The sequence below is a fragment of the Vanacampus margaritifer genome, chromosome 8 (genome assembly GCF_051991255.1).
Source record: "Vanacampus margaritifer isolate UIUO_Vmar chromosome 8, RoL_Vmar_1.0, whole genome shotgun sequence".
NCBI lineage: Eukaryota > Metazoa > Chordata > Actinopteri > Syngnathiformes > Syngnathidae > Vanacampus > Vanacampus margaritifer.
The window spans coordinates 860443-885808 of NC_135439.1; the positions used below are offsets into that span (position 1 = coordinate 860443).

At 43.2% G+C, this 25366-nt stretch overlaps 1 protein-coding gene across 1 annotated transcript in view; it reads right to left on the minus strand.

Moving 5' to 3' along the window:
- The window catches only part of LOC144056537 (uncharacterized), a 109667-nt gene that overhangs the window by 48889 nt on the left and 35412 nt on the right, over window positions 1-25366 (minus strand). Inside the window, exons 2-3 of the mRNA XM_077573451.1 lie at window positions 18637-18805; window positions 16928-16985 (exon numbers count right to left, since the gene is read on the minus strand). Coding sequence (XP_077429577.1) covers window positions 16928-16985; window positions 18637-18805 — 227 coding nt within the window. The remainder of the gene's footprint in view (window positions 1-16927; window positions 16986-18636; window positions 18806-25366) is intronic.

Here is a 25366-nt window from a genome sequence, read left to right on the forward strand (position 1 = left end):
TTTGAGTCAGCCTCCGTGGAATTGGATTATTTGGGGATGGGGGCTCGATACACACAAACACGCACACGCATTTACACACGACGTCCATCACGTGTTGACTTCTTCTTCTTCTTCTTCTCTTCTGCGCTGCGGGAGGGACGCTGTCGGCTTTTTAAGCGTCCCCGCGGTGAGAAAGGCAACCCTGGAAGCACATTCCTGCCGCTGGGATTTATCAAGGAGTCGGGATTGTGGTCTTTCCCCAGCCGCTTCATGCACGGCTACCCCAAAACACTCAAATGTCGTCTTTGGTTTTACGACAAGAGTTGTGAGGGTGATTATTTGCAGACATCTGGAATAGACTGACACCTGTGACAACTAGAGCGCCCCCTACAGGATTCAAGTTGTACCTCATGTGATCTTGAAGGAAACATCAAACTGGCTTTAGGAGATGAATTCAAAAGATATTTTTGGGTTCACAACCGAGCTAATGCGCATAAAACGGCATCTTTACACTAAAATAGAGTTTTTTCTCGGTCTACTCGTGATGGGCAACCAAATGTAATTTTGATCAGGAAAATTGTATGAGGGGTCTGAATTTTCAAGGAAAAATAATGTGGCTAAGGATTCTTAGAAAGAATCACAAAATGGTGGCCTTCAACCCAAATGGCAGACTTCCTGTGTCTTTTCCTGCCTGCCGTCATCAATTTAGAGTAAAATGGCTTCTCTACACTAAAATGTCAGACTATGTGTGCCTTTTCAGGCATGACTGCGATGTTTTTTGTGGGTTGGCTTGTCATATACACATCTACCAAATTTCATGACTCTGGCTTTAGAGTTTGAAATTGACAAGAAATGTGAACCCTAAAATGGCTTCTTTACACTAAAATGGAAGAAGTCTCTTCAGGCGTGACTTCTTGAGCTATTTTGTGGGTCAACTCGTAATGTACAATGTTCACGTCGCTCCGTTAATTTGGCTCGGCTTTATGTTTAAAAACGCAAAGCGCTAAATGTTGCTCACGGGGCGATGCGAACACGCCCCCTGCTGCGTATTGGCGAGGGCCAAATGCCAACGTCGTTAATCGGCATCTGTAACCAATCTTAACAAATGTCAGTGTTTGTTATCCCCAAGACAAATCTGACCAATTACACCCTCTGACCTTTGCGCTGATTTGTTTACAGCAGCGCAACAACATTTCCTTTTGTCCTCAATTGTTCCACTTTGTTAACAACCAAATCATAGACGCGAACATTAAAGAGCGGCCTGAAGATGGACAACGACCTTCCGCTCTCCTGCTCAACAACACAATCTTTCACATTCAATTGAAGTGTTGTCTCGTGTGTCAAAATGGAATTTCTGTCATAAAACCTCGACTTTAGGAAAATGGATTTCCAGCACCAATTGACAAAGATTTCAGATTTCGGGGTTAAGGAAGCGTTCAGGGTTTAAGATTGATTTGGATTGACATCAGTACGTGATGATTTGGGGTTCGGGGTTGATTGATGGTTACGTAATTAACATTGTTTGCAATTCAGGTGGAGGAACGGGATGGGTTTGGATTTCAGCCAGTATTTGGGGGTTAAAGTTCGGCTTTGGTGCTTAGTAGTGGATAAGCGTTGAAGCGGTAGAGTTTAATCTGGGTTTTCAGTATGAGGTTGGGGTTTAGGGTCAAAGTATTTGTGATCGTTTTAAAATAGCGATAGGTTGAGGGTGGAGGGATGAGTTTAGGGTTTGGGGTTATGGTTCAAGATTTGGGCTTTAGGGATAGCTTTAGGGTTTTGCTTAGTGTTGCTGTTTAGTATTCAGGGGGAGGATCGGGATAGTCTTTATGAAGTAATTTTGTAGTTCGGGTTTAGCGGTTAGGGTGGCAGATAAGAGCTTGTGGTTCGGGTTAAGGCTTAGATTGGGTCTTAGTCGTGGAGCGGATCCTTGAAACATAAGGAAGAAAACTCTTTGGAATAAAGGAATATTCAGGAATATTTGTGCTCATGTGTTTTTCCTTTCATTTGAATGCAGGGATTTAAAAAAAATTAAATCCTTTCCAAATGGGGTCGTTGCAGCGCACAAAGTAAAAGTCAACATGGATGCTGTCGGCGTGGAGAAGGCGGCTTTGGCGGCGGCTCTGGCGGCGGCTTTGGCGGCGGCGTGATGAAACACGTTGAAAGACAGCAAATTTAGCCTTGTTTGTCCGTCTGTCACCCGCAATTTTCCAGGCCGGCGTTTAACGGCGAGGCTTCATTTCTCTTCATTGGCGCGGGAACGAGCTGACAGCTCTCCTTAGAGGACGTCGACACAAACGTCTCCGACGGGATCAAATCATTTTCACCGCGTGACGTGCTCGCACACAAACAGGCCATTGAGGCCTCAAATTGACTTGACGGATTTTTTTATTTTCTTTCTCCACGTTGTCAACAAAGCGATTTAGTGTTCCGACAAGTTGAGGGAGTCGATAAATATGCTGCTACATCAAAGCAATTGGATAAGGATTTTCAAAAACACTATCTTTTTTTAGAGCTAGAAAACCACAAGGTAGTCACACTTTTTTGAGAAAAACAAGTTCAACAAAAGAAAGAAAAAGTATTTATCAAGTACAAAGTTTGAGAATAAATATGTATTTTTCTACCCTTTAAAAAAAATAAGGTCGATTTTTTAAAAACTTCTTTTTGAGGAGGGGAATAAAGCATACGTTACAGGAATACGTGCACATTTACTCTAGAAAAAGTGTTTTACAATTTTTTTTTTAAATAAAATGATATAGTCATGTAAGAATAGTCAAGAATATTTATTCTAGGAACAAATGTATAATGAGAACATGTGTTTTTCCCATAATGGCAGTTTTTTTCCTCCCCAACATTTGCTGGGTTGCCTTTTGATGTTGGTTGTCCCCCTCTTGATCAAAAATCCTGAGTTCGCCCTGTCCGAGACCCAGTAAAAATACCTTTGATTTTGAGAGCCGAGACTGAACTGGAGAACTACGACAGCACCGAACTCCAACGAATTCCGAGGGTCCGCTGCAATACGATTGTATTTTGAGGAATAAGTTGTACAAATACAACAACAAACATCACTTATTATTCGAATGAAGCTGTTTGGTTTTTGAGATCAAATCCAAAAGATAGCAAGTATAAATGAAGTTTTGTGCGTGACTGTATCCCGCGTGGGGCGAATGTGAAAGACTTGTGATTGGCCCGGTGGGGGAACACGCGCGACAAACTCACCAGCGCAGAGTTATTTGTCGCTGATTGGCTCAGTCAGCGGGGATGATGACTCAGTGCCGTCGCCGCCTGATTTATTTCCTTTCATCAAGCCCTTTCGCATCTGCCGAGCTCCCCAAAACACAAATAATTCATGTGCCGCTGCCATGAAATGTGCGGCATCCGCATGACGCCGTCGACGCCCGAGCGGCTCGCTTTCGATCGTCTTTGCTGGCGTGCGCGGCCGTCCCGTCCCGTGGGGGAACCTTTGACATTACCATAAAAGCAAATGTATGTCCGATCACTGCGCTGTATGAGCTAGGAAAGGACAACGTGGGGACGCGGGGGCCCGGGCGGGGGTTCTGGACGGGCGGGAAAACAAGCGAGCAACAACAAAAAACTTTCAGCAAGTCGAGCGTAAGAAGCCAAGCAAGCACGTGAAAACACGACCATGTCCACGCATCAGCACAAATTGCCTGCTTGTCATTTATTTAAAAAGCTTTTACCAGAAAAAGTCTGCCTAGCAACAGGTGACCGAAACAGGGCATTACAGACAAACGCCTTTTTAATAAGGGATTACGAATCTTTGTAACGTATTGCGACAGGCCGGCCAGACATGCAAATTGCAAAAATACATGAATAATTGACAACCATTAAAATGCAAAAAAAAATAATCTAGAACATCATTTTTATTAAAGTTAAAGTTTAGATTTGAAATTTGATGTGTATTTCAAGATAAAAAATGGTAATACATAAGAAAAGTATTTTTTTTAGGTGAAATGTTACAACATGCATAATATTGCTAAAGTCCTCCTTTTTTCTAGACAAAAGGGGACAATATTACATTTATAGTCAAAATTTGGGTGGGGAAGTAACATTACAAGAACTTTTTTTGAAGAAAAATGTTATAATAGGATCAATCGTGTATTTTACCAACAAAAAAGTAAAATTGTCGATTTTTAAAGGGCGAATGTAATTTTTGGGGGGGAAATTTTAATTCTAAATGATCTAAAAAAAACTAATTTCATAATAATAAAAAAATTATCATTATAGTAAAAACTATAATAAATATATTTTATACAAATAAATATTGTTGTTTTTTTTTCAGGAAAAAAGACGCAGTTCACTTTTCACGGCCGCGCTGTTTTGCAGATTTTTTGGGTGCAATTTGGCATGGATTTTTTTTTTACAGTAATGTGCATATTTGATCAAATTGATGAAGGTTTGAACATTGACAATGTTTGAGAAATGTGAGAAAATGTAAACGCCTCGATGAGAAAAGTGTATAATCTGTGTGGTGAGGGATTTTAGAACCTTATGATTTATAATAATAGATCATAATAAAAGATTTATAATAAATATAAAACATTAAGCTAACTTCTTCGTGGATTTCATGAATTGCGGGTATTTTTTGGAACCTCAACCCTGCGGAAAACGAGGGAACGCTGTATTACAAAAACAAAAATATACTTTCTCTGTTTTGAATACAGCTGCAAAGGATTTGGGTCAGGGAGGCTAACGGGCTTAAGGTTTGGTAGAAGATCAGGCTTTCGGGTTGCTTTTAGGGTTATTTCAGGTTACTGGCTTTATGAACGAGACAATGACAGAAGTCAAAGGTCAGATTGGGTAAAAGGAGACAGCTGCGCATTTCATGAGGACCGACCCGTCTACAAAAAGACGACAAACGAGCCAGCATTCAACCGCGCGTCCGCCGGCAGCGCCGCAACCCGAGAACGTCCTCCCGGGCGGACGTGCGCCAACCAGCCGCTTGTTGCGGCGCCATCCATCACGCCGGCCACTGGCCTTATCGCCGAAAGAAGCAAAGACGGGAATTCCTATTAGTTGCTGATGATTATCACGTGACGTCATCCGGGAAAAAACACTCGCCGCATATAAAGATCAAAAGCGGATAACCTCTTGGGCTCCACTTTGGACTTTTTGTCCATGGGAAAAAGACAGCAGATTTGGAGAGCAAAATAGAATTTACTAGAGAAAAAAAGGAAACATTTCAGTAAAAATGCTTAGATCATCGGAATATATATAAATATATGATTTGAAAAATCAACGTGAGAAGCTCCCTGTGTTTACGTCAGCATATCAACGCGCCAACTGCATCTGTTGGTCCAATGTTGGCAGACTGCACAGCATTGATTTGGCGACGTTCTTGTACAATTAAACATAAAAAGCAATTTGTCCATATGCACACATTTAAAGGGTCAACACAAACACGCACGCGCACGCACGCACGTGTAATTACAAGCACACACGGCAAGTGGGAAGTTTGGCGAGCGTTTCGAGTCGTCGATGAGTGTTTGGCCGCCAGCTCGCAGGTGCTTCTTCTTCTTCTTCTTCCTTTTTTGTTTGTTCATTTCAACACAGACCAGAGGAAGCACGAGAAACGCAGAAAACGCCAGCCCGCCGCCCGCCAAAAGTGCTCTTGTCGATGCCACCGAGTACAAATTTGGTGGCGGCCGATCATACGGCCATCTGGAGACGACCATTGATCGCATTTGCTCAACATGGACGACGTGATCGGCGACAGGACGCGACTGGCTTTGTGCGCTTTCGTTTTTAGAAATGTTGCCAAATTTGACAAACTGGGAAGATGCGCCAGGGCAAAGGAACACATTTTTGAGAAAGATGGATTTTCTCAATGATCTCGAAACGAGCGTACGTTCAAAAAGATGTCCAATCAAGTTATTATTTGCTAATGTCTTGTGTTCATGTTGTGTTGTTATTGCTGCATATGATCTTGTTCTTGTTGTGTAAAACGTGCCAACCTGACAGGCGTCCCCCCCCGACGCGTGGCGTCGTCGCCGAGTTGAGGAAAGCTGACGCCGTATGCGCGAGCGTTCACGTGGGGCATATGATGGAAGAGTTTGGTTTTTTTTTTTTTTGGGCTTCCCGCGCCACACTTCTCAAAATGGAGGATGAATAATGAAAAGGCACGGACGCAGATGGCGTCGGCGTGGCAGCTGTGCTAAATTCTCCCAGCATGCATCTGCCGTGTTTATCGCCACCGCCGAGCCAAGTGGGAGCGCAACTGAACGGAAATACGACAAAAACATCTGTGCGTGCTCCTCACAGACCGCCACACACACACACACACACACACACAATTCCTAGTGGGGAATAATGCATTTCCGAGCCCCTTACCCGAACCTTAACAATCAGAACTCAATTCAAATCTAAACTCTAAAACCAAATCTAAAAAGTTTTAACCTTTAAAAAAAGGTCTTGCGTTCTGAAGACTGACTGGCCAAAATCTCCCCGCAAAGCAGCTGAGGGTCCCCACAATGATAGTTAAAACCCAGAATATGGTCCTCGCAAGATGTCACAAAACAGAACACACACAGACGAACTTTTGGGGTGGTTTGTTTTTAGTTGTTTTGTTAGTTATTGCTAACTAAAATAACCTTGCTTTGAACCCGCTAACGCTAGCTTGATTTGAAACTATACTCAACAAAAATATAAACGCAACACTTTTGTTTTTGATCAAATCCAGCTCGCCTGCACGCCGCAAGCTATACTGCAAATGCATCATTTGGATTTGAGATTTGCACCAAAAAAATTGTTATCTAAAGTGAATTTATTCTTTCATAGTTTTTTAAAAATCCATTTAGCTCCTATAAAGGTCTACGTAAACCAGTCAGCAAATTATTATTATTTTTCAACTTAATTCTATAACGGGATGTATATTGTTATTGTGAAGGGATGGCGTTTAAACCGTGATGTGAATTTTGGCAATACCCTAGAAACACCCCCTCCACGCCACCCCCACAAATATGGCATCGTGTATGAAAGAAGTTTTGGATATTTCATGAGACTTGAACCTTTATTGATGACTTTCCAAGTGAGAATTGTCCACAATCCGCTTACCTTTTAACGGCCGCGCACGTCATTATGGTGGAGTCAAGTGTGACGTTTCAGAGCTTAACGCAAACCTGCGGCAAATAGAAAAACAAGACGCGCGTCAGTCACGTCGCTTCCCCGCCGACCGCCGCTTGATTGCGCCGCTCGCTTCTTTTTGAACAAAAAGGCCGCGGAGTAAAAAATAAGAGGACGTCGTTCACACCGACTCCATTTTCATCCCAGCGGGACGTTGAGCGTCTCCCGCAGATCGGTCGTCGGGCTAAGCGAGAGCGGCTGAAAGACTGGCGGCGACCGAGCGGGAAGATAATGGACAATTGATGTCCTCTCGGCGAGACCCTTCTTGGCGGGATTCAATTCTCTTGATGGCGGCTCTGACCCGCGCGGCAGTTTGAAAGCCTGACGTGCGTGTGCATATTTGATGACGTCACGGGACGATCATGACGCCATGACCACTTCCTCTCACAATGAGGTCATCCTGTTCTAAATCCATGCGATGAATTTGTTCACAGGGAAAAAGTGAAAGCAGTCAAACTGAGCTCAAGAATATTTGAACCTTCTAAAATGACAAACGTTTCTCTTGAACAAGGAAACGACTTTCATCAATGAAAATCCTTTAGGAGACAAGGTAGTAAAATAGGATTGTACTGAAGAAGAATGCGCATTAAAGCAGACGGTTTCTACAATATGAGCTTCGTTTCATTTAAGCAATCAATGACTTTCAACTTGTTTGAACTCAACATAAAACGGATTCAAGAATAATCCACATCAAAGTTGGCAAAAACAACAAAAACTGCGACTTTTGACGAGTGGCTCAACACAACACAAATGTTTTCCACGAAAGATCATCTGCATTTTCATCAGAACAAAAGGCCCGGATGGACTTTTGCTGATTGGCCTCAAGACTGAAATGTTCCGCATTAAAAGGTTTTGCTTGAACTGAAAATCAAGCAAGAATTTGTCAAGAACAATCGCGCTTCGGCTTTTTCACTAGTCTGCAAACTAGTCTTCTGTATACTAGCAGTTTTTCTTTATTTATTGTGTGCCGTATGTTAAAAGGGTTCGGACCTGATGCTTCTTCCCCCTCCTTTCGGAACATGTCGGTGTAAACGTGTCGCTCACGACTGACTGGCTCAAACACGGCGGAACTTTCTTATGTTGCTTTCGTTGCTTGAATGTTGTGTCGGTTGTTTTGTTTGATAGATTTTGTCTTTGCACATGTACTTTTATAATCAATTTGTTTTTTTCTTTATATACATGTTTTGGGGGGGAATCAATGAAAGAAGCAAATATGAATGCAATTTTAGATGGAAAACCGCAAAGAAACGCTTCGGTGTCTCAAGGATGACAAAAACAAGCTCGTACGACGTCATCGCATGGATATTCACTTCCTGTTTTTCTTCTTCTTCTTTTAAATGACTGGTGGATCACATCTCTGTGGTGTATTGCGCCACCTACAGCGGCGGAGTCCCCTCTCGATATTCGCAAAAGAAGAACAGATGGAGTCAGTCAATTTGCTTAAAAATTCAAAATCATCGGATGGAAACCCCACTCATGACTATAAAGTGTAAACCATGACTTAAGTTGTTTGAACTGAACGCAAAAAGTGAAAAAGTGCTTCTCAAGAAGAAGAATCCGCATTAAAGCAGACAATTTGTAGTGCGTGAGCACGGCCATGTTAGCAGCCGATTCCCTCCTGCCTTCTCGCCACTTCAGCCGTTTCTCAGCTTTCAAGCATCCTCAATTAACCGGGATAAAATCCGCATCTCCCCCCCCCCCAAGCCCCTCCCTCCCCCGCAGGCTAATTACACCGTCAGCCGCTTGTTGTGGAGATTGTTTGATGAAATATGAGCGCAATAAAAGTCGTATTAAAAGGAAGCGCTGTGCGCCGGCGGAGACGGCATCACATGGCCGGCGTTGTCATCTTCATCATTCCCGTCACGAGCTAAACGGCGCCGTTGACGGGGGGCGGGAGACAAGTGTCGGCACCGGAGGGGGATCGCTCATTCATCCCCCAAATGTTATTTCTATGCAAATGAACGCGGACCGAATTAGAGGCTTGCGAGAGTCCCGCCGGTTGCCACGGCGACCGTAATCTCATCATCATCATCATCGCAGTCAAGTGGGGCAAAAGAAGCAGATGAGAAGCTCGTCGAGAGGCTGCCAGATGAAGGAGGAGAAGAAAACGAAGGCGGCGAATCTCCGGAGGAAGCCACCAGCAACTTTGGACCAAACAAAAATGTGCTCAAACCAAAATGGCCCAAATCTCGTACAATTTTGCTCTTGGGACTTTTTTCGGGCAACCCGTTATGAGACATGTCTTCCTAATTTACAGTCAATGGGTGACCGCTTCCAGGGGCAATTTGTTGTTTGTTGTATTTTTATTTCGCATTCAGGGCCAAATTCCAGTAAAATGGCAAAACGGCAATGACTCACTTCCTGTTCAATCGTCGCACGCGTCCTTGAGACTTTTTTTTTTCATGATTAGAAATATCCTCGCAGTTTCGTGTTGAAATTTGTATTCTCTTGAATGTCCTGACTAAAACCGACAATAAATAGTATATTTCCAACTCAAATAGCCCACTTTTTGGTCCACAAAATGCCATCAACTGTTTTGGAGGCTCAATTCTCAAATTTGCCAAATGGCCCTCGAATGGTTGTTTCAAACCAATATGGCTGACTTACAGTGGACGGCACTTTGAATAATATACTGTATATACGGAGGTTGCAATTCAAAAAATGATCAAACATCTTTCTCTGTATTGACGGAAAAACGACAGTTTAGCCCATAAATTCACTCATTGAAGTCGCACTAAAGAACTTTTCAACCTTAATAAAACATTTCCATAACTGTTCTGATGAAACAACTTCAAACTAGCTGAATGGTGCCTTTGCCATGGCCTGACGGGGTTTGTATCATTGTTACTGGCACGAAACAACTTTGATGTGGTTGGTAGGAACACCAAAAAACGACAAACGTGCTGACTGCTTGATGGCGTACGTCACTTCCCCCTTTCACCATTCGTTACAAAGACGGAAGTCAATTTGAGCTAAAAAACGACTCAATGCCCTCTTGGGAAATGTGATCTTCCTTTAGGCATAACATTACCACTTTTGTCCATATGGCGCCGCCATAATCAACATAAACTGAAAGTTTCTTAGTGTTGCTTTTTTTTTTTTTTGTTCTCTAAAATAAAGCCGTCTTGAGTAAATTAGGCTTGATACTAATATGCTGGTTTAAGTAAAGTTCATTTAAAAAAATCATGATTTAAAAAAAAAAGAAGTTTGAATATTTTAAACTATGCAAACTTGTTTAAGAATCCAAATTAAGAATCATTAGGAACCAGAATCGAATCAAGGAACCGCAATCATCATGTCTATCCAATTTCATGTTGATTGATTGCCAAACTGACCCCCAAAATGGCTGCGACGGACCACAATGGCTGACTTACTCTTCAATTGTGTCCCTGAGACCTCTGAATGCAAACGGGATGATGGACATGTCCACCAAATTTCTTGATGATTGGAGACGCCGATGCCTGGGCCACTTTTTCAATCCAGATGAATGTTGAAATGTATCCTAAGATGGCTGCTTATGATCAAAATGGCCGACTTTTCATTCCTTTTCCGGCATTGGTCCTTGAGACTTTGCCGACTGAAAATGGCGCTGGGGGCAAATGATTCTTTTTTTCTACTTAGCCAGAATCCTCATCACTTTGTGATGCCTTGTTCTGCGCAGCAAATCAATTGACAGCCAGTCAACAAGTTTGTTTTTGAAAAAGTCGTACGCAGCCTCGGACTGCTGCGTGCCATCAATGGAAGAAAATTGCCATTAAAACATTTCTTAAAAGTCAGCGGGAGTGAAGGCTGCTGGGCGCCGGGCGGCCTGCGTGCCGCCTCCATCCGGACTCTTTCAATATTAACAAGGGCTGCGGGTGCGGCTTGTGCGGGAGAACGCATGAAAACAAAAGCTGCTTTATTCCACAGAAAATTCCGCACATGAAATATTTAGTATTGTTTTATTTAACACGCACACACACACGCTTTCTTCCTGCCTCCCATGATTCCACTGGGCTCTCCTGCCAGGAAACGCTCAGCCTGGAGCGCGTGGCCCGTCTGCGATAAAGACGCGGCAGCACAAGAAGAAGAAGAAGAAGAAAAGTTTTCTTTGGAGTTGCAGCGCTCGCTCGCCTTCCCTCTCTCACTCGCTTGCTCTCTAGTCGGCATGCAGCAGACTTCTTAGGAGATTAGAAGCTTTTAGGCATTTTGCAGCCTCTCCCGTCTCAGCTGGGGTCTCAGTTAGGCTGCGGTGACCCGGCGGGGCTTTCGCGGGCGCCACGCGGGGCTTTCGCAAGCGCCACGCGGGGCTTTCGCAAGCGCCACGCGGGGCTTTCGCAAACGCCACGCGGGGCTTTCGCAAGCGCCACTTGGCCACTTGGCGTGATCAGTGGAGAAGAAATGGCCGGCTTTCACAGCCAATCAAACGAGACGCAAGTGTGGCCACAAGCTGACTTTCGGAGGGGCGACAGACGGAGGATTTTCAAGCAAGTTTGAGGGAAGCCGGAGATTCGGGAGCCGAGAAATTCCGTCTCCGTCAAACTCCAGCCCACGTAAGACATTTGGCCAAGATGGGATCTTGGCGAGTTGACATTGGAGAGGTTTTTGCTGCTTCACACTAAAATGCTCTTTTCCCCTGTCTGTTTTTTTTTCGTAAACTCGTTACGTGAAGACTTTGGAAACAGATTCTATTTCTGTTTGTCAAGTCATACTTTTCAACACTCCAAATACCAAATTATGCTGCTCATGATAAACATGACAAGCACATCTTACAGTGCTCAGTCAAACTGGATTTTGGGGCTGAATTTAAAAAAGAGAAAGAAAAAATTCCCTGTAAAGGATCTTGAAGTCGCTTGAAACCAAATGGCCGACTTCCTGTGCATTTCCATGCACGACTTCTTGAGACTTCTTGAGACTTCTTGAGACTTCTTGAGAGTCTGCTCTATAAGCCTGCCTGCCAAATGTCATGTTGCGGAGTGAAATTGGCTTTCGGGGTTGAATTTAAAAAAATAATAAAATCCAGGAAGTGCTCCCAAGTCTCATCAGACGTCACACGTTGAAATGCTCCACCTTGCATGCAATGACCAAAATGCTCATGTTTTGCCCTTTGGCCTCGTCCATCTGTCCAGGACACAAAATGTGGTAACACTAAATGGTTTGCATTTTTGGCCTTGTTTTAGCTCCTCAAACTACATTCCACTTTAACAACAACCATAATGAAGCGGACTTATCCGTGCGAACGTCATTTTAACGTTGCGCTTCTTGTCGTTCTTGTCGCTCTGTGAACGTTTGTAATATTTGGACCGTGTTACGAGAGGGTCAAAGCCTGGATTCTCTGGTGACGGATATAAAATGTCTGCACAGCGCGTTCTTCTCCACACTAATTTGCTTCCCGCTGCAGGGACGCGCTGCCTTTGATGCGGCTCCCTTTCAAAAAGTAAAACAAGACATGAATTTAACATCGCCGCTGTTTATCTATTCTCAAACGCCGAGGAGAAGAAAAAGAAATGTTTCGCTCGGTCCACGTCGCTGGGAACAATTTAGCAGTTCAAAGTGCTTTTAATGCGTCTGTGTGGCTCGCCTCGAAAGGATTTGCCAGCACTTTTCAAAAAGACGCAGATACAGCAGAGGTGTTTGATGTGCCCGCGACCGTCGGAGCGCCCCGACGGCTCTCCACACCATTTAGCATCCATTTTTCATCGGCCGCCTTTGAACAAGTTGCTGCCATCCGTCGCTACGCCGGCGCCGGCGGCCTCTTTGGCTTCGCTCGTCTCGTCTGTGATCCGCCTCGCCATCGGACCGGCGCCCGCGTTTGGGCGCCCGCGTTTGGGCGCCCGCGTTTGGGCGCCCGCGTTTGGACGCCCGCCGGACCCCGGAGGAGGAACGCCGGATTCCACACTGGGCCAGGAAGCAGGATTGGGGGAAAAACATACAGGAAGTGTAATGGGAAGGAGATGTGGAGAAAAGTTGCAAATACAAAGTTTGGGAAGATTTGAGGGGAAGTGAGTTGCAGAGACAAAAGTATTGGGACACCCACAAGAAGGTAAAAAGTTGAAGAAAATGTGGACAAATGCTTTGCAAGTGAAAGTGGAGACAAAAGTATTGGGACACCAAAGAATAATGTGGCCAAAAGTACATGGCAGTATCAAAAGTATTGGGACACCAACAGGAACTGAAAAGGAGACAAAAGTATTGGGACGATGTGAAAATGTGGAGTTTTGACAAAAATACCGGAAAGTGAAATGTGAGGAAAATGTGGAAACATTTTTGGGACAACTACAAAAAAGTTAAGCGTACAGAAAATGTAGACCCAATTATTGGGACATACAGGAAGGAAGTGAAAAGTGAAAAGAAATGTGGCGTTTGAACAAAGGCATTGCTTTAATGACAAAAATGTCTAACGTGAAGAAAATATGGCCAAATATCAGACAAATGTTTTGGGTCACACGAGTGAGAAAATGTGAGCAAAAAGGAAATATGCTCCATTTGATCAAATGCGTCGAAGTATAAGACAAAAGTCTTGAGAAACATTCAGGAAGTGAAAAGAAAATGTGGACAAATCAACACAAAGCAGATTTGCCAACGGGCATTCGCACCTCAAATGGGGTCACCATTTTTATTGTATTTTTTTCTAAACAAAAACTGTTATATGTCTGTATTAGAACATCTACAGCAATTTAAAAGATGAAGAGGTCCCATTAAAAGCAAAATATGTCAAGTGAGTGGAAAAATGCAACTCTCCAACATTGACCGTTGAAGAAAATCCTTCTCAGTGTTCGGGTTCACATCATCTCAGTCAGCCATCACCTTGGGTGTTAAAACAAAATGGCTGACAGGAGCAGAATATAACGCAGCTTTTGATTGACAGGATGCCGACACGGACCAAGTCCTAGTGGATCTGGACCAGCGACCTGGGTCTACTCCTGTCAGTTACGTCAAGAAGAACCTTGACTGACTTCATGATTCCAAGCCGACTTTCAGGAAAGCAAAAAAAAACGCGGCACCGCTTTGACTTTCTGTGCAAGATCAACAAAAGACTTGCGGAAGGAATTAAGCTAATCAAGCACTGGCGGTCTGCAAAGATCCTTAGTGGACACTTCTTGTGTGAAATGAGGACATGAGAATCTTCACGAATCTTCCCATGAGACGTTAGGACGCTGGTGAAAGCAGACAAGAAGTACCGCTTGGCTAAAACCGCCAACTTTCAATAAGAGCATATTCTGGGTTTTGCGCCTTTACATGAAAGAGTTATTGACGATGGAGGACCAAAACGGCCAAAATAATAAATGACTAAATAAATGAATGAATAAAAGTGAAAAGAAAAACATATAAAAATGTATATGTAATTCAAAATTCAAATGCAAGCCTAACCCAAGACACGCTTAGGACCGCCCCCTCATTTGAATATCATTTCGACTTGTTGGCTCCACCATCGCACCGGCTACATGACAAAGATCTTTTTTTTTTTTGTCCTCCTCCTCCAAACTCGCTAAACTCCTGTTTTGTTCATCACTGGAATCTTGGGACAAAAGCGGGTGAGCGTCATTTATGTATAAACACATGTTGATGTTTGCTTGCGACCTTGAATTAGCGTTGACATTGTTTCTTTGATCGCGCGTGCGCACAATAATGACTTTTCCTTTTGGCGGCTTTCATCAAAGTGTGCCGTAATCCTCCCTGCTTGACTTCATCAAGGAGGTCAAGGGCCCGGTGCGATTGTATCTGGGTCAGGGTCAACTCCTTCAAGCCTCTTTTCATTCTCCCGCTGAGGATCATCTGCATGCGATGCAGGAGAGGAAAAGACGAGGAAAAGGCCGACCGCCGCCGAGGCGATGATGCAAGCGGCGGGCAAGACGAGCGCTAGCAGAGCGCCAGCTGAGCGCTAGCTGAGCGCTAGCTGAGCGCGAGAAGCCGTTAGCGATCCATCAACAGGAAGGCAAACCCTGCGAGGGTTCAGGTGGGGAGCCCCGGCCTGGGAAGTTAGGGGGCGGATCATCGTCTTCTTCTCCACGGGATGTCGTGACGCCACCGCCACTTCCTCCTCCTGTCAAAACCGAACCCCGAGGCCAAGATGAGCCGTTCAAGACGACAATGGAGAGTCTTCCGAGTGTTTCAAACTGAGTCATGCAAAGGATTCTATTGATTTTGTTAAATTCAAGGCTCTTATTTTTTTTTTTTTTTCATGATTTAGTTTTAAAAGTGAATTCCGCATGTCAATTGTGTGCGGGTCCCTCTCGACTACTACCAGATTCATGACAGTTCCGCTCTCGCTATTAATCTGCATATGAGTTTCCGGTGAAGTTCCTGCTCCATGAACGGACAGAAAAACACAATTGTCAGGAAATATCATGTGGAGGATGCTTTTAAGTTCAAGAAAACGGTGGGTGCTTCAAATAAATATTGAACAGTGTGTCACTTTTGCGCTGGATGGAGTCGCTACAATAGTAACATTGGACCCAGTGCACATTAGAAAGGAAATACGGAGGCGGGGCTTGTTATTCAACATGCAAAGGTACGCAAACAGACATTTGGGCAAGGATCCGATTCATTCAAACTCACATGAAGAGTTGGATTGATTTGAAATCATTTATGCCCCTGATTTTTATTTTACTTTTTGTAAATCCACAATTGCCTGGAATTATTTTTCATACTAAATATCTAAATCATACGTATGTATATGACCCCCAGATTTTTATTTTTATTTTTACCTCTGGGGAGCAATTTGTATTTGTCACAACTGTCAGTCAATAAATTCCAAAATATTCTGGAAATATTTCTCAGACATGATAAAAATGTATTTAAAAAAAAGATTTATGACCACAGAATGATCATCTTTCTTTCTTTTTCTTTTGAGACCAATTTCTCAGACGTCAATAAAGAATTGTATTGATTTGGAATAATTTCTGACACTTGTTTTACATTTTGGTAGCAATTTGTTTGCCACCACTTTTGTTACCACTTTTTTGTGGATCAACTCCCCAGTGTCAGAAATTATTTTTCATACATCACAGTATGAGTTCTATTGATTTTGAATGATTTATGACCGTAGACTTTTCTGGAACAATTGTTTGCAAATGATATTTATCTTAATGGCTCATCTTCACATTTGTTCGGAAATATTTCTCAGATGTCACAATAAGAGTCCTATTGATTCAAAATGATTTATGACCCCCCCCCCCCTTTTTTTTTGTAACTCTTACTGTTTATTAGCCTTTTTGATTGCAGTCGTCACAATTCTCAATGTGCCATCTTCACAGTGGTCTGGAGTAAATTCTTGGATGATTCTTTCCCGCTCTTGAGCAGCAATCCTGTTTGCAATTCTTTGTGTGCCAGCTCTTAAACAGTCTGCAATTATTTCTTAAAAGTCACAAATAGAATCATACAGTCTTTGAAAGATGTTTGACCCCCTAATCTGTTTATTTATTAATATACAAGTATATCTTTTTTTAAAGAGAATTTCAGTTTTTACATGTCACAGTTCTCAGCCTAAAATCTCGACAACAGGCTGGAATTAATTATTTTGCGGCACAGCAAGAATCCTGTTGATCTTGAATGATTTATGACCCGATTTCTTACTTTTTGGTAGCGATTCTGTTTGTACTTGTCACAATTCTCAGCGGAGCCTCTCCGCAACTGTCTGGAACAAATTCTCAGACGTCACAGCAAGAATCCGAATGCTTTTGAATGCTTTAACACCAAGGGTTATTTCAGGACTTGGGGTCAAAGTTGACCCGCTAATGAGTGATGACACATCCGTCACATGAGCCACTTTGATAGTTCACTTGTTGGCGCTTCATCTCGCTGTTCTTACATCATCATCTTGTCTTACCTGGCCCCCTTTTCCTCCTCCTCTTTTTCATACTCTTCTTCTTCCTCATCTTCTTCTTCTTCAGTGAACACGTAAGGGGGAAAAAAACACAAGGCAGCTTTCTTTTTATCTCTTGACACTTGAAAGAGAATCCATGTAAAATTTAACACGGCTTCTCCGCCAGCAGCAGCGAGAGTGAAGCGGTTGGGCGAGGATGAGGAGGGTGAAGATGGGGGGATGCAAGGCAGAGGTGAGGAGAAGAAGGGTGGCAGGTGAATTGGCAATTCCCAGAGCGCTTTGTGGTCGTACTGGCAACTTGGCTGCACTTGGGCAGCCAATCGCAAGACGATGTGAGAGGCCGGTAGGGTTGCAAAGCGTTATAGGAGTTGTGGGTTGTCCTTTTTTTGGGGAGAGGTTGGTTGTGTTTGGTGGGAATGATGAACAAATGGAGAAATCGAACAAAGCTTTGAACGCAAACCCTATTTAAAACCCCAGCCTGCCATAAAACTCATTTGAAAGCCTAATCCTTCCTTTAAAAATTCATTTGAAAACTCAAACCTGGTTCAAAATGCGATTTCAACTCTTTGATTGAAACCTTAACCCATATTGCAATTTTTAATTTTACACTTTAACCCTGACATGAAATTGTAACCCAAAACCTTAGCTTCCATTGATGTGTTCATTTCCGTGGTATCCATCAGACGTTATTAATTACTTTTTTAGTACAAATCAATCACCACGAGAAAAGAAAAAAAACTCACTCAGTGGGTAAAGATGAATTAAAACAGGTTGAAAAAGGTTGAGCTAATTCAATAAAAATGTATTTTTTCCCTCCTGTTTGTTTACTCTCGTACCTTGCCGCCAGTTTCTTGAAGAGCACTCAAAGTGACGGCTGGTCGATTATGCATTTCGCATATTAATGCTTCATTTAGAGAAGAAGAACGAAAAACAGAAGAGCTGTGCGGCTCTTGTCCCAAAACATACCCCAAAGCATTCAAATCAAGTTTTTTTTTGGTATTTTTTAACCTTTAATTATTTGATTCAGTGATGCTTTAAATTATTACATTAGATGGCATTGTTACGTATTATCTTCAACGTGTCCCCTCAGGAGGAGTTTGGACTTATCAGACCTCTTCGGATTGTGGCTTTTGCTTTGCAACTTTTCTTTCCTTTCATATCCAAGTCAGTTGACCCGGAAGTAGTTGGCAGAAAGGTTGCTAGGATTCTAAAAATACTTACTGGGTTTCTCCTAACCGCCAACCTTTACCAAAGGATCTTACCCATAATCCTTTACGGCAACGGCATTTAAAGCAGCAAGCCACCGACAAAGTATTTTCAAAACCCATAAGTGACACCGTCACATTTAAATCATTCATTGCCATGGACGTTTATATTCGTCAAATGGAATCTCACCAACAAATATATATATAGGTTTTTTTTTTTTCAAGAACATTATTCAACAGGTAGCCTCAGCTCAGCTGTGATATTCAGATTTGTAAAGCACCGGAACGATGGAAATAAATACACCAACTTAGTTTTTGTCTTCGGAAAATAGTAATTTTACGCGAGAGACTTACGTCAGCAATACTTGCCGCCACGCATTAATGCCGGTTAGGAAAAGTGGAGTAATTATTTTTTTTTTGCTATGTACTTTTATTTTAATCTCTCCTTGATACCGATGGTGTGCAATATCCCACAAAAGTCTTCATTTAGGACAACTTTTGACAAACCTTCAAAAAAGAAGAAGCTCCAGGAGTTGCAACACGTCGCATCACTGGTCTGATCTTGCCTCTCTGCTCACCATGCATACCACCACCCGCACTTTTATCGGCGTCATCATTTCCAAAGACCTTTTGCTCCAACATCTTTTCAATTTTCTGCCCAAAGGACTGCAAAACTCTGCAACAAATAAAACTCGCATTACTCATCCGAGTATCGTGGTTTGCAAAGTTAGCAAATGAAAATGTACACGATTGCAGCACCTGACGACGCAGTCAAGAAATCTTTGTAAAGGTAGAATGTTTGATATGTTTTGCATTGGATTTTATTTGCCGTCTGAGGAATCCGGATGCGCAAATGAGTCCAATTGGTCTCTTGATGGGGAATCTGGCATCTATTTGAATGTTTTGTGTGTCAACGGAAGCAGAATCGGCCGCGAGGCAGGTGAGAGCCGACAGATGCTGTTTGCACTTGTTTCAATCTAATTGTAAATCTCGCAGGCGTGAAGCATCAAAACAAAATACATCATCACAGTTGCCACGGTGACACGCTTCGGACCCACGGGTGCCATCAAAGGGGCAAAATCCAGGGTTGATGATAATAATGCAATTGTACTTTTACTATTTTTTTCTGTATAAAGCTTGAAACCCTCATTTAAAATCTGAAGTCTTGTTCCAAACACTAACCCAGTGTTACAAAGTGCTCATTTGAGCCCCTAATCTTAGTTTTAAATCCTAATTAGAAACCTTAACTCTAACTTCGTAGCCAATTTTCAAACCCTAAACTTGGCTTCAAAGCCAAATTTGAAACCATAAAGCAGATTTGAAACCTTAATTTCAATTAACATGGCTCTCACTAGAAACCCTAACCCTGGCTCAAAACCAAAATGTGAAAGCCTAAACTTGGTGCCGCACTCTAACTCTTTATTTGGAACCATGAGCCACGCTCGAAACCTTCATTTGAAAGTCTAAGCCTGGCTTGAAACGGAAATTTGAGGTGTGAACAAACAGCTGCAGTTTGCACTTGTAATTGTAAGATCTCACTCAAGTGACGGTCCGGATGAAACAAGACCGCTGTTGCCACGGCGACACGCTTCGGCCCGTGAACAAAAAATGGAAAAACAAGGGCAGCTGTTATTCTTATCCAAAAGCCGGCGTAATTACCCCGGCAACGGCTAACCAAATTGTCCGGGCCTGTCCGGCCAATTAGGTGCGAGCGCAGTGGCTAATGGAGAGCCAATTACGCAGACCTTCTCCCCATTAGCCTCCATTTGCAGCCAGGAAATGTAGTGGCGGCGGATGGACCGGCCGTGACGTCCAAATCACATTAGCGCTCGCGGAGCACTCAGACGCGGTCCGTGTCGTCCTCATCTCAGACGCGGGCGTGGCCGTCCTCGTCCGTCTCACGTAGAAAAAGCTCAAATAAAAGCCCAGCCTTTCAAAATCAGCTGCTGGGAGATGCGAGAGGTGATAAGAAGAAGGAGTGACCTCAGTCAGGGAGGACATCGGATGTCGTTATCATGTCTATATGTTGTCTTAACTCTTTGACTGCCAGACGTTTTCAGAAACGGGACGTCGCCACTGCCAGCCGATTTAAGCATTTTGACTGATCTTTCAAGGTGCACAGAAAATGTTGTGTTTGGACTATGGAAACACACATACTACCAAATGAAAGATTGGACTCTCAGCTTTCATCAGAAAAAAAAAGTTTGTTTCTACCTTATTCCGTTCTTCAGTAATCAACAATAGAAAATGGTTACTTTCACCGAAATGCTCTGTTTTGAAACAAAAAACGGAGAAAAAGAGCTTTTTGTGAAACGATGTTATTTCATGCACTCTAGTGAATTGTACACTTCTTTTTGTCCATGAATGATGCCACAAACACCTAAATAGTGCTTTACTTCTATAAAACGCTACCACGAACAATGAAAAATTGTGTTTTTTGGTTGCAAAATATGTTTATTTCCATTCAACAGTGTAACAATTTGACAAAACAATTTCGCAAACTATTTACAAATGTGTGCAACTGTGGTACTACTTACAATTATGTGGATGTTTCAAATACAGTTTTTCCTTTTGTAACGCTCTCCTGCGTGCAAGGAGACGCCAGGACTCGCACAACACTTTACTTTCACTTTGGTCCGTTTTGCGTGCAAACGTTACACTTTCTTGACGGCCTTTTTTTCCGGGGAATAAAAAGCAAGTAGCAGACTGTACACACTTCCTCCGATGAATATGCATTGGACTCGGGGCACTCTCCGTCGTCCGATCGAACGTCCGCCTGCGCGTGCTCGGTTGCGCTCCGCGTTACGACACCGTCATAGCCGCCGCGTCAGCGGTTCCAATTTCGCCGTCAAGCTCGGATTCACCTTCATCATCATCGTCATCAATGTACTCTTTTAGCGTTGGTCGATGCCTTTCGTCTTGTAAGTGTAGAGCTGCTTGCAAACGCTCGCCATTGCCCGTTCCCTCCTCCATCGAGCTCCATCTAACGTCTTCTACTGCCGCGTCAATGCTTTCCAACCACGGAGTCACCACCCTCATCTTCATCATCGATGATGATCATCGTCGTCAACAATGTGCTTTTTCAGCGATGCTTTTGGTCTTTGAAAAAAACGTCTCGGGCGTGAGCTCCTCGCGACTGGCCGCCATTTTTCCTTTGTCTTCCATTCTCATCTCCTGCTCGACGCTCTAGCTCCGCCTCTACTGACGCCCACCCGATCTTGTCAAAAGAGAGTCATCGCTGCCCTCTAGGGGCCAAAAATAGTCATTAGGCACAACAGACAGACTGGAAACTTTCACCAGACATGCGGAAGGGTTTCCTCTACCCGTTTCAAAAAAAAAAAAAAAAATCATTGGATGACGTCTTTTGACGTCATTGGCAGTGAAGCGTAGGTTTTTACTTGACGTCTTTAAACGTCAGTGGCAGTGAAAGAGTTAAGTGCACAACACAACACACAAGAGACTCGAAAAAGGAGCTTGGATTCATTTCACAGGGACGAGCAAAAAAACTCGCCCTTGCTTCAAATCCAAATTTCAAACCCTAACACGTTTGAAACCCTATCTTCATTTTTAAAAAGCTCATTTGAAACCCAAACCTTCCCTTTGCAATTCTAATCCAAGCTTGAAACCCTAATTGGCAACCCTAACCTTGGTTTCAAATTTATACCTGAAACTTGAAAGTGAAACCCAAATCCTCTAAAATATGCAGATTGAAGCTGAAACTGTCCCTCACTTTAAAACTGTAACTTGAAAATGAGTCAGGAGTAAAAAGTCAACGTTTGTTTTTACAGACTTTGCTATACAGCAAGTGTACGTGTTTGTGTGTGGCTATAACTTTGTGCTGTGTGTGTGTGCTTTGTGTGTTTCCCCACAGTTGTTGCATTAATAATGAGTAAGTGTAGCAGATTAAAAATGGAGGCGAGGTGAGGAGGAGGCGTCTTCTCCACAGGTGGAGGGAAGATGAATATAAAACACTGGCATAAACACACACGTGCGCGCACACGCGCACGTGCGCGCACACACACAGGCAACATTATAAGCTGAAAGCAGCTGGACAAATGCGAGGACGCGAGGAAGTTTATCTTGGAAGGACCCCTGGAAATGGGAAAAAGACTGCAAAATGGCCGAATTTTCAAACTCACGCTATTAAGAGTTTTCTCTTTTATGGCAAATCATTCCAGGTTGATACACACTGCTGAAATAACACATTTGATCACATTAGCTTTAGCTCATTTGCTCACAAAAACATAAATATCTAGTATGGTCCCAAAGACGTATTTATACGTTTGTTTGTTTTAACGCTAAAGAAGGGATGGCAGTCCTGCAGGTTTTAGAGGTTTTCCTACTCGACGTGCAGCTGATTCCAATTAGCAGGATCGTTATCAGGCTTATGCAGAGCTCGTTGATGAGCTGATCATGAATCAGCTGTGTTGAAGAAGGGAACTATCCAAGAGCTGCAAGACGCCGGCCCCCGAGGACCGGATCTTGCCATCCAAGTGCTAGAGCAAACAGAAACAGGCTTTGATGCAGCCTTTGACCTGAAGAGAAAATGATTACAAAAACGGCCAGGAGGTGGCAGTAAAGTATAAGAGATCAACCAGAGTCATGTCACAAAAGGCTCTTTTCCTCAGTATTTTAAACTGATTTGTGAATAATGATTCAACTTAGCTATATTCTAATGCTAAATGGAAACAGATAGAAATATACCCCCCCCCCCATGTTTTTATAGCAATAGAACCCAATATTCTGCTGAATGTTAACTCTTTGACTGCCAGACGTTTTCAGAAAAGGGATGCCGTGGGTGCCAGCCGATTTAAGCATTTTTGACTGATCTTTCAAGGCCCACAGAAAATTATGTGTTTGGACTATGGAAACACACATACTACCAAATGAAAGATTGGACTCTCATCTTTCATCAGAAAAAAAAGTTTGTTTCTACCTTATTCCGTTTTTCAGTAATCAACAATAGAAAATAGTTAGTTTCACCTATTTTGAAAAAAACGTATTTTAACGTCTTTGGCACTCCTCCATAGGATTTTACTAAACGTTATTTAACGTTTTTGGCAGTCAAAGAGCTAATATTTGATTTGAATTGGCCTCAAGGGCTGAATTTTCAAACTCCTCCCAAATGTCATTTTACAGGGTGAAAAATGTCCTTCTCATTTATGCTTTCATAAATGTTTGCTTGCAGCAGTTGTGAAGTGGTCAACAGCTCGTAGCAAGCAGTGTGAAGAAGAATGATGATGTCACAGCAAATAGAGTCCAGCTCGGCCTCACGCTTCAGCGAGCACGCCAGGGAAGACGCCGCGGCGCCTGACGGAGTGACGTTTTCAAGAAGCGCTGCTGGAGTCTTGTTTCTTTCGAATGAAGATTGCGTTTGCCGGCCACCGCCTCACATTTTCTGCTGGCCTGGCACTCGCGTTGATGTTGTGCCACCATCGGTGATTTCGATTTTGACAGCAGACATCTGCATATTGTGCTGACGGACCACTTTTATTGACTTAAGCCTGCGCGCGTGCGCTTGCGCGTGCGTTAATAACAGCAACTATTGACTTGTCGTAAAGCGGCGGTCCTTGAGAGTATTTATGAGCCGCCTGGCAGCTCGGTGGCATTTCCTTCCAGTCGAAGCGGAACGACTCGCCCGACGACTCCCACCTTTCTCCAGCGACAAGCTCTCAGAGTTCATTGCGGCGTTTCCTCCCTCTGCATCGTTGCCTCCGATCCATACGGGAAGGAAAGCTCGTCCGCGTCAAAAGTATCGAACGAGGAGCCAAGACAAAGCCAAAGCTCAGAGGAGATGAACTCGGCTGAGGCAGAAACGAAAGGTTTTGTTATTTAAGGTGTCCAATATGGTCATAGTAGTGCACAATTTGGCTCTCAGACGTTAGTCATTGATGGCTTTCTGCAGAGTAAATATGAGCCACTTCAATTGTTTGCATAAAATAGACGCTGGCCACTGTGAACTCGCTTGTACAAACATGTTTTTTTCCTGAATTGGTCAACGGCAGAATCTACCAAACCGATGGTTGAGCGAGAAGCGAGACTTCCCATGCATCAAGTGACTCTAAAATGGCCACTTCAAAGAAAAATAAGGGAAAAAAAGAAAAGAAAAAAGAAAAAAACTCTGTTTTCCCGGAAGCAAAGCTGGCTTCGTTGCTCAAAAGAATCTTGTACACACAGAAACGTTTTAAAACATGCGTGTGTCCAAAAGAAGACGTTAACTCTTTGACTGCCAGACGTTTTCAGAAAAGGGATGCCGTGGGTGCCAGCCGATTTTAAGCATTTTGACTGATCTTTCAAGGTCCACAGAAAATTATGTGTTTGGACTATGGAAACACACATACTACCAAATGAAAGATTGGACTCTCATCTTTCATCAGAAAAAAAAGTTTGTTTCTACCTTATTCTGTTTTTCAGTAATCAACAATAGAAAATGGTTAGTTTCACCTCTGTTTTGAAAAAAAAATGTCTTTTAACGTCTTTGGCACTCCTCCATAGGATTTTACGAAACGTTATTTAACGTTTTTGGCAGTCAAAGAGTTAATGACATTTAATGGCTGTAATGTATATGCCAAGTCTGGAGTGGCGCTGTAGCGCAGCCACAGGAAGTTAACGGAAAGCCGAGAAGAAAAATCAGCGAAGAAGACGATCCACTGTTCTGTTTTTGTTCTGATAGGCCAAGACTGATGAAGCCGCAAGGCCGCCATATTACTCCTCCCAAGAAACGTTTCTCGGCATACGATCCTATACATTTACAGTACTAGCCTACGAGCTGTACATGTCTAATCGGTACGTGTACGTGTCATTTATCATCTGCTCGCGAGATGGGAGGAGTAAGATGGCCGCCCTGTCGCTTCAACGCCTTGCACGGACGGACGTGTGTGGGCTATCGGCTATTCAGTCGTATATACAGATCAGCGAGACGTGATTCCAGTACAACATCACACAAAACATTTTGCTGTAAAAGCCAAGAAGGTTGCGCAAAATGACGACAACACGGCTTTCCACCATTATTGACAGACTGGCGGTTAGAGCATACGTCATCAAAATGGAGGAGTGTCCTGCATATGGTGTCCACATTGGAACGCATTTTGAAATCTTTTCACTCTGGAGCCCGGTTTCGAAAGTGATCGGTTTCAAGCTCGGAAACGGCGCCGCCGTGTGGACGAACTGCCCAAACGGTAAAAAAAAACTTGTGCGGATACATTGAACAGGGATGTGATTTGACCAAAGTGAAATT